At 24.9% G+C, this 9,382-nt stretch overlaps 1 protein-coding gene across 1 annotated transcript in view; it reads left to right on the forward strand.

Annotated features, from left to right (window-relative positions):
• LOC100169617 (yemanuclein-like) overlaps positions 1–9,382 on the forward strand; it is a 17,535-nt gene that overhangs the window by 2,466 nt on the left and 5,687 nt on the right. Inside the window, exons 2-11 of the mRNA XM_001949148.5 lie at positions 2,705–2,797; positions 3,591–3,701; positions 4,005–4,136; positions 4,277–4,372; positions 4,446–4,665; positions 5,513–5,641; positions 5,704–5,917; positions 7,295–7,447; positions 7,532–7,612; positions 8,622–8,711. Of these exons, the coding sequence (XP_001949183.2) occupies positions 2,705–2,797; positions 3,591–3,701; positions 4,005–4,136; positions 4,277–4,372; positions 4,446–4,665; positions 5,513–5,641; positions 5,704–5,917; positions 7,295–7,447; positions 7,532–7,612; positions 8,622–8,711 (1,319 nt within the window). The remainder of the gene's footprint in view (positions 1–2,704; positions 2,798–3,590; positions 3,702–4,004; positions 4,137–4,276; positions 4,373–4,445; positions 4,666–5,512; positions 5,642–5,703; positions 5,918–7,294; positions 7,448–7,531; positions 7,613–8,621; positions 8,712–9,382) is intronic.

Consider the following 9,382-nt stretch of genomic DNA (forward strand, 5'->3'; position numbering starts at 1 on the left):
TTACAATATCAGTGAAAAATATTAAAAATACATAGGCACAATTTTTTTTTATAAGCATTTGAAGTTAAAATGTTGACAAATTTTATCAAATTTAAAATTGAATAATTATTTTGTAGTTAAAAATTTATAAAATGTTCAACTTTTATATCTAAGGATTGAAAATTTAAAACAAGATTCCACGTAAATATTTAATTCTGTTGCCAAAAATTCTAAGAAATACATAAGCACAGTTTATTTTTATAGTAATTTTAAGTTCAAATTTGGACGAAATTACGTATTAAAAAACCTGGAATAAATATTTTATTTATTTTGTTGTGATTATAATGATTGTATAATATTATTTGTGGGTACTTGAAACTTCTAAAGTATACTATTATATATCTATGATAGTACCACGGTTTGTTGTTGATGTGTAACGCGTTACCTGATGGATATTGCGATATGATTAATTTGGAATTTATTATTGATACCTATTATAGGTCAATTTTTTTTTAATACTATAGATAAGTATACCTATAGGCTATAATAGGTATGTCTAATACCTAGACTGACAAACCGTCTCCACTCAGAATCGTTTTTCTTATCCAATGATATTATATCATTGAATTCAAATTTAATACTATCCATTATACAGTGACCCACTTGTAACCTACTGCACAGCAGAGCGACATCCACTTACCCACCATTTTAATATTATAGCTATTCAAAATAGGTAGAATATAACTGGCATAAATTAAAATCCTATATTATAATTGAAGATAATACCTACCTATACCCTATACAATTTTCTCCTAATGTTCAAGATACCTACTAATTTTTCACTTATTTCATAAACTAGGTACCTATTTAAATTAATAGTTTGATAGATTTCTGACCTTTCAGTTATTTTTTTTTTATATTATATTCTTGCGTTTCTTTTGTCTTTGAAAAATACATCTTTAATTTAAATATTTATCTTTTTTATAAATTTTTATTGGGTAGTGGAAATCTACCTACATTTATTTTCTAATTAATAATTTACAATAATTACTATTTAATAAAATATAATATTTTTAATTATGTATATTACATTAATTATAATACCTAATTAAAAATAAATCAAGTACTGGGGTTGGGTATTTTATTCAAATATATTAGGTATTATATATTATATAATAGAGGTATTAAATATAATGTTTTCATAATAATAATATAATAATGTCATATTTTGTTATATGGTACTATCTATCAGTGTGACCACTGACCACACATTCTAGTTATAAATAAAAATAAAAATATGTAATCATTAAATGATAATAATATGGTAGTTGGAAAGAAGGGTAGGTATTATAATAATATTATATCCACTTTGGTACCTATTACATAATGGTGGGAAATAGTTACTGTATTTAAAATTGTATTAAAAAAAAAAGTTTTTGCTGATTATTCAAATTGTTGTCATAAACTCAAAATCAACCAAGAAATATAATAGACTATCAATATAGTTTTGTATGTGCTGATTTTAGTTACATACAAATCTATTATTTAATTCTTATTTCTTAGGTGTACAATTAGCAGGAGAATTCTTTAATGAAATTCAGAAAAGGCTGCATGCTACCTACTACCTCTCAAAAATATTATAAATCATTATTTTATTGGTAATTTAAAAGTTAATTAAATATTTTTCATAATTTTCTCATATCCAATTTATCCTCCCTTGACCGTCCCGATACAACCTGTTTCCATCTAATTTATATAAATAAAAAAAAAGAATTCAGACTAGGCTATAATGTTATTACTGCATATAGCATATAATTAGACATTTCCTCTAGTTGTGTTCTTATCAGTCTGTTGTGTAGTGTAAATCCAGCATATTTGTAATTTGTTTTAATTAGTTCTAAGATTGAATAATGGTTTATAACCAGGGCTCAGAAGTTGTAGCAAATGCATATTTTTCTTGGTTTGTCCTAGAACATCCAAAGTAAGATACAAGTATGTATCACACTTCTCTGATGTCATACACAAAATTTTATTTTGCTATTTTTTGCATATTTACTGTTTTTATTGCTATTTTGCTAATTTAGAATTTATAGTGCTATTTTTAGGCATATTTTCTTTATATACATAATATATACCTACATATTATACAAAATATAAGAAATTATCACATTATGTTGAAAATAATGATTAATTTGGTTAGGAAATAGGAAATAAATAGATCTTATAAGTAAACTTTTACAAACATATTTAAGTAATTTAATATATATTTTGTTAACGGGTTATAATTCAACTAGTCCAGACAGTCCCTGATGTCTACGAGCCCAACAATTTTATAAAATTGTATAATTACATTTAACTTAAAAAATAAATTAAATTTTTTCAATTTAAACGCATATTTTTTGATTTTTTGTGCTATTTATAGCGCATATTTTGGAGTTTTTAAGTGCATATTTAAGAGCTAAAAAGTAACATTGTTAGTGCTACAACTTCCAAGCCCTGTTTATAACTATTATGTTTATAACTTATTTCCTATCATAAGGCTGATAACAGTATTAGATAATATCACAGAATATAACAATAGTGGTAATAATGTAATTAATAAATTATTTAAATATAAATAATATTAAAATTTAAAAAGTTATATAATAAAGTATCAACAATGTCGTGTTTGTTCATTATAAATAACATAAATATTATATAGTTTTTTTCTTATATTTTGTTTCAGAAAAAACGTCGAAGAAGAGATCAACAATCTAATACTTTCGAAGAAAATGATGAATCTATAAAACAATTGGCAGACCATTATGATCAAAAATATGTAAGTTCCCATAATTGTATGATTTGTTAAATTTTAAATTATAACTGTAAATTAATCAGGTAAAGGTTAATTATGTTTATAATAATTACTATTTTACACAAAACAGATAAATAATAGTAACTTAAAGTTTACACACAAATTTCAAAAAACGTCATGAAAATTATTTTATTGACTTTATGTGCTCTATATTAGTTACTTTTAATTGCTTATATCTAGTTACAATTCTTTTAAAAGTTAACTTTATATAATTTAAATATTAAAGTTATTACCAAAAAACATTTTAGGATATTAAATAATATATTAGGTACATTTTTATCATTTGAATAGTTTTTTTTTAAAGAAAATATGCATTTTTAATTACATATTCCAAAGCAGAATATTTTCTCATTACTAAACAAACTTTATTATCTCTTATCTGATCATTAAGTCATTTATATCATGCAGTGTTATATTTACGGGTGTGGGGTCCTTTCCCCCCCCCACAGATTGGTCATAACAATGTAAATAATGTTAGGAAAATTATGTTGACCCCCCCATAAAAAATTCTTAAATACGCCACTGATAATGTAATGATAATTATACATTTATACTTATGTGTTTAACAATAATCTATATGTAAATAAATATATGTGTATCATGCCCAATGGCTACGACTGTTGAGGGTATCTTAAATAAATAAAATAATCAAAAATCTGATAACCTAGTTAAGTTCTAATTTATTAATCAAAATGTAATATAATTTTAACAAAATATAATTTTTTTGTGATAATTATGCTTATTTTGTCTTTAAAAGGGGTTTAGTGGTGTTAAGAAAAAGAAAAAGAAAAAAACTGCTTTCTATAACTATTCTGAACTTGCTGCTGGTTATGATGAAAGTGATTCATTCATTGATAATACCGAAATTGTAAGTATAATGTATTTTGATTATTTTTATTATAAATAAACAAAGTATTAAGTATACCTATAAGTAAACACATTTGAACAAAAATAATTATACTTAATGCATATTGAATAAACATAATTAATAATTAAACATCTTACAGATTCTAATTTTGCAATTAATATTTATTTTTTATTAAACTATACACTATCTATTTCATTAAATCAAAGTATTCTTTATAATCTATTATAATAATTAATATATATTTTATTAATAATTCTTTTTTGTGTATCCATATTTTAATAATATTTTTATCTTTAATAATAGTGTGATGAAGTCATGCCAAAAGAAGTTGAAACAAAACATGGTGGTTATTATGTGAATTCTGGATCATTAGAATTCAAGAACGTTTATTTGTCTGAAGATTCCGAAGAAATAAAATCTAGTCAACCTCGCAAGGTATTACTATACCTATATTATTATATATTGTATGCAAGTACAGGCTAAATTTTTATCATTGTTATTACTGTTAATATGCTATTCAATAAATATATTATGTTCTAAGAGTAAAATTATAAATTTTGTTTTTACATTTGTAGCATTTTATAAACACTGTGTTAGAAGATAGTGAAGACAAATTACCAACTTTTGCCGTTTCAAATAATTCAGAAAAAAATTCACTAACCGAAACTAAGGTATTTCTAAAGAACTATTAATACTTATTTATTGTGAAAATTTATCTGAATATTTCAATATAATGTTTTAAAGACTTCTGAAACATCTGATGATTCTTCTTGTTCTGATGAAGAAAAAGAATCTTTAAAACCTTTATGTACACCATCACTTCCAGTGAATGGCAAAGTCAAACGAAGACAGTCAATTGATTCTGATAGTGCCAGTTCAATTATTCCAACTAAAAAAAAGAAGATCAGTACTGTTAAATCATTGATACAAGAAAAAAAACTTCTAATACCAGAGTGCAAGCCAAGTATTTTGATTTTTATAGCTTATAGATATTTAAAAATAGCATATTTCTGTTACCTTATATCATGTCATTATCATAATATTACATTTACAGTTGATTATTGTTTGTTTTTCAACTAGAATATACACATAGTTAGTATGAGATTGCTTATTTACATTTCATAAGATTTCAATACTATAAATATTTGTTGAAAAAAGAAATAAGCCTCTGTATTAAAATAAGTAAAATATGTTATTACATATTTTAATAATTATTAGTTATACTATGATTTATGGTATATTATAATGAATAGTGTTGGTCGAGTACTCGACTTTGGAAAAATTTTCGAGTTGAGTTTGAGTACTCGACTTGACTTGACTACATTTTGTTTGTACTTGTAAATACGAGTACTCGTTTTATTATTTTTATTATTAAAAATACTATAAATAGTAATTTATTGAAAAATAAATGTTGAAACTATAATTAACTGAAAGAACCCAAATATCCGATATGAATACCAGGAAGGTGATACATGATAGTTTAGATTGATAACAATAGTTTTAATTAATTACCTATATAACTGTATGAAAGAAAATATAATATTTTTGGAAAATCTTTTTTTTAGTAGAATTTAAAATACTCGACCATCTTGTCGTGTACTCGGCATTTGTCGAATACTCAAATTTTTTTTAATATTCGGAATTTGTCGAGTACTCAAATTTTTTTTAATACTCGGCATTTCTCGAGTATTCAAATTTTGAACTCGACTCGAAATTAAAAAACAATACTCGTCCAACACTAAATTAATGAATAACCTTACTGATGTAAAATTAGTTACAATAACTATAAAAAGCTTTTAATTATTATTTAGGTTGTTCAAAAGATACTCAACCCTTATCTTCTGATGAAGCACCCGTGGCAGAAAATAATGTTAGTTCTATTAATGATACAATTGAATCTGTGATATATGCAGCTTGTTCAAAACCTCCAAATGTATCATGTTAGTATACACAGATATGGATTACTTTAACAATTAAATAATTGAAATGTCATCTATTTCAGTGAGTTCAGAGAATGATATTGTTAAAAGTACTCAGATTGTAATAAATCCCCCAATCAGTATTGATAAACCAGTATCCAATGGTGTTCATAACCCAGCAGAAGAACTTCCTGAAATAATAGTGGAAATTATTGAATCAATTAAGACTGAAGCTCAAAAAGCAATCCAAAATAATTTAAACATTTTTTCAGAAAAAATAAATTTAGATCTATTAAGGTATGATATATTTACTTAATTATTTTTTCTGAGGATCATTAACCTTTGTTTTATTTGGTTGTGTAATTATCTTATTACATTAAATCCAACTTAATATTGAATTATTAATGTGCATTAGTCATTAATATAAAAATGTCACATTATACCAATTCATATCACCATGGCAACCATTTATATACAAAACATTTCATCGGAAATTTCAAAATAATATATAATTGGTTGCCATGGTAATATAGAGACACACATGGACGGAAATCTCAAAATAATATATAAATGGTTGCCATGGTAATATGTAACGTAACGTTTTTCGATTCTATGTGCCAAAGTAAAGGCATAAAATGTTAAAAAAAAAAAAAGGTTCTATATAGATTATTGACTAAATTAAATATAAATATATAAATTAATAATTTTAATTTTCAAAATACATTTTACGATTTTAAAATTTAAATATAAGAATATTATTTAGAGGGGTCCTGCAAGATTTTTTTTATATTTTTATATTAAAGCAAGTTTGAACATTTTGAAATTATAAAAAAAATAATGTTTAATGGAATTTCTAAGTAGGCTTCTTCAACAATATTAATATCGCGAACTTTTTTTTGGAAATTTAGGTATCGATAATCGATGTACCGCAAGCTGAACTGATTTTAATTCCAAAGCTCTTGAATAATATATTTTAAAACAATTAATTGTTCACTATTACCTACTAGTTACTTCCTAGTACCTAGTCAATTGAGTATTGACAATTATGATAGTCATAGAGATAACGATATATCGATACAGTAATCCCTCGTTATCTGCGGTTTCGATTATCCGCGGTTGGGTTCGCAATAACAAATTATTAATGCAATTGCGATAACGTTTTACCGTTATTACACGAACACTGTAGAAATTTATTTTTGACAATTGTAGATAATTGTTGTTATATCGCTATAGGTATAACACATATACATTATACATACATATATGTACTTATGGGTCTATGATAACTACTGGTCTTGTTATCCACGGTTTTCGTTATCCGCGCAGGTTTGCTGGAACGTAACCTTCGCGGATAACGAGGGATTACTGTACCTACATTTTTTTTTCGATATCGCACAATTCAAAACGATATCGATATTCAAAAATATATCGTTGAAGAAGCCTAATTCTAATTATAGAATGTTCTATGTTTGTAAGACATGTGAGTATGACATCCTTAAATGATAACTGCTTAATACTTCATCCTTAATTTATATGATTACAGTGTGCATACTTTTAAAAATTTTTTTTTTTTTTTAATATTTGTACTTGCCCCTTTAAATTAATTTTTTTTTTGTATGTTTTTAATTTTCATAAATTTGACATCATTATTACATTTTTATAAATATGTTTTAGCCTTGAATATCAAAAAGAATTAATTACATTTAATGCACAACCAGTCTATGCAACGTTAGCTGAGCATATGTTATGTGACAAAGAAAAGCTTGTTAAACAAGTCAATCAGCTAGTTGATTTTGAGGAAGAAAAAATTACTGAACCAATTGAAAGGTAATCACTTAAGTAGTAGAATATATGTATAATTTTTAAATTATTTAAGATTATGCTATATAAAATTTTATTTTACATGTTTAGGTTAAAAAACGCAATTAAAAAAATACTACCATCAGTTATAGAACAATATAATCTGGAATGTAATAAAGTTTTAGATCAAAGGTATGTCAAGTTTTTTCAATACTATTAAATATTTTAAGTTTTAACTAAGCATAGGTGGCAATTTTATTGTTTGTTTGATTAATGTGACAAGCAAATGTTAAATACTAAAATAATTTTATTTAAATAATTTTGTTGTCACCTGTCCCAACAATTATATTTCTGATGCCAGTTGATATGTTGGAAAATTATATTTTTCTGCTCAGCTGATAATTTATAATTTATTCTGCCCGGCGAGCACACCTGTCAAAAAAGTTACTGTTCAATTTGAATTAATATATATCAGGGGTGGCTAACCTTTTTTAGGTCAAGTGCCAAATACTTCCAATCAAGGTTTTGAAAATTTTTCACATGCTTAAAGGAAATTAAATTTTCTAAGGATAAATATAAAGTTTGGTACAATAGCCAATAATCATAATATTGAAAGTAAATAATAAATATAGTAATTATATAGTAACATAATACATTTTACATAGGAATATTATAATTTTTAAACATAATTTGTTTCTTTGAATTTCTTATAACCAACATTTTATAAATAGCATGATTTTTTTATAATTTGAATTTTTCGTGTGTCATTGAAATTTGACTAACATGCCACCTTTGGCCACCCATGATATATATTAATGTATCGATAAGTTTTGCCTAATATATCAAATATTAGCTGATAGATGGGTTAGTTCCTAATCTCTACTTTTCGATAGAACAGTTGGGAAGATCTAGGAACCAAGAACAGTTTGCTATTTAATACTGTCAGTCATCGACTATCCATACCGGGCTCTATTAAACCAAGAACCCATACATTAACATTTAAATTAATTTAACCTACTGTAGTACTAATGCCTAATATTAACTAAATTACTTTAATCATAATAATATTATAAAATGTACTTTACTAATAACTATATTATTGAAGAAAAAAAATGGAGTTATCATGCTTTTTGTATCACCTGTATATTATAAATTATGTATAATATTATATTAAAGTTGTTTTTATTATGAATTTTTTCAGGAATGTTAATGGAACTTCTAATGATGGATTAAAGTCAAAACCTGGGCCTAAACGACCACGTCGTAAATTTCCTTGGAATGAAGAATTTAGGTATAATATAGTATTATGATATTATATTTTTTGTTGCACTACAATATCAATATCTGTAACATCTTTCTGTAATTATTTTCATATAATTAAAAAAATTAAAATCAATATGATATCAAAAAAAAAATTGTTAAGTTAGCGATCTATAAATGTATGATAATCATTTATTATTATTTTGCATACTTAAACTTATTGATTGATATAATGCTGCATAGTAAATTGTACTGATTACACAAGGGCATGCTCAAGGGGGTGGTTAGGAAGTTCAACCCCTCCCCTCCATCTACACTTTACGAATATAAAATATGTACTTACATATAATTATAATAATTTATTGGGGACAAATCTAGTTTATCACCCATGCAAATTTTTCAATTTTTTTTTGTGGAAACATGTGTTACGAGTTAAAAACAATGTTGTAAAAATGAATTGCCAGAAATACAGTAGAACTCCAATTTTCCGAACAACGCCAATCAAACTGACGTCCAATTAATTGGACAAAAAAAAAAAGTCGATCTTTTAAGAAGATGTGTTGTCTTCATCTTACAAACGGGTAACATACCAAATTTACGCTCAGAAATTCAAGTTTTGTGGTATTAGCTTAAAAATTAGAGGGAATCGACCTATTATGAAACTTGATGGTAAGAACATTAACTTTGTTTTATTGGAAGTTT

The sequence above is a fragment of the Acyrthosiphon pisum genome, chromosome A1, assembly GCF_005508785.2.
Source record: "Acyrthosiphon pisum isolate AL4f chromosome A1, pea_aphid_22Mar2018_4r6ur, whole genome shotgun sequence".
Taxonomy (NCBI): Eukaryota; Metazoa; Arthropoda; class Insecta; order Hemiptera; family Aphididae; genus Acyrthosiphon; species Acyrthosiphon pisum.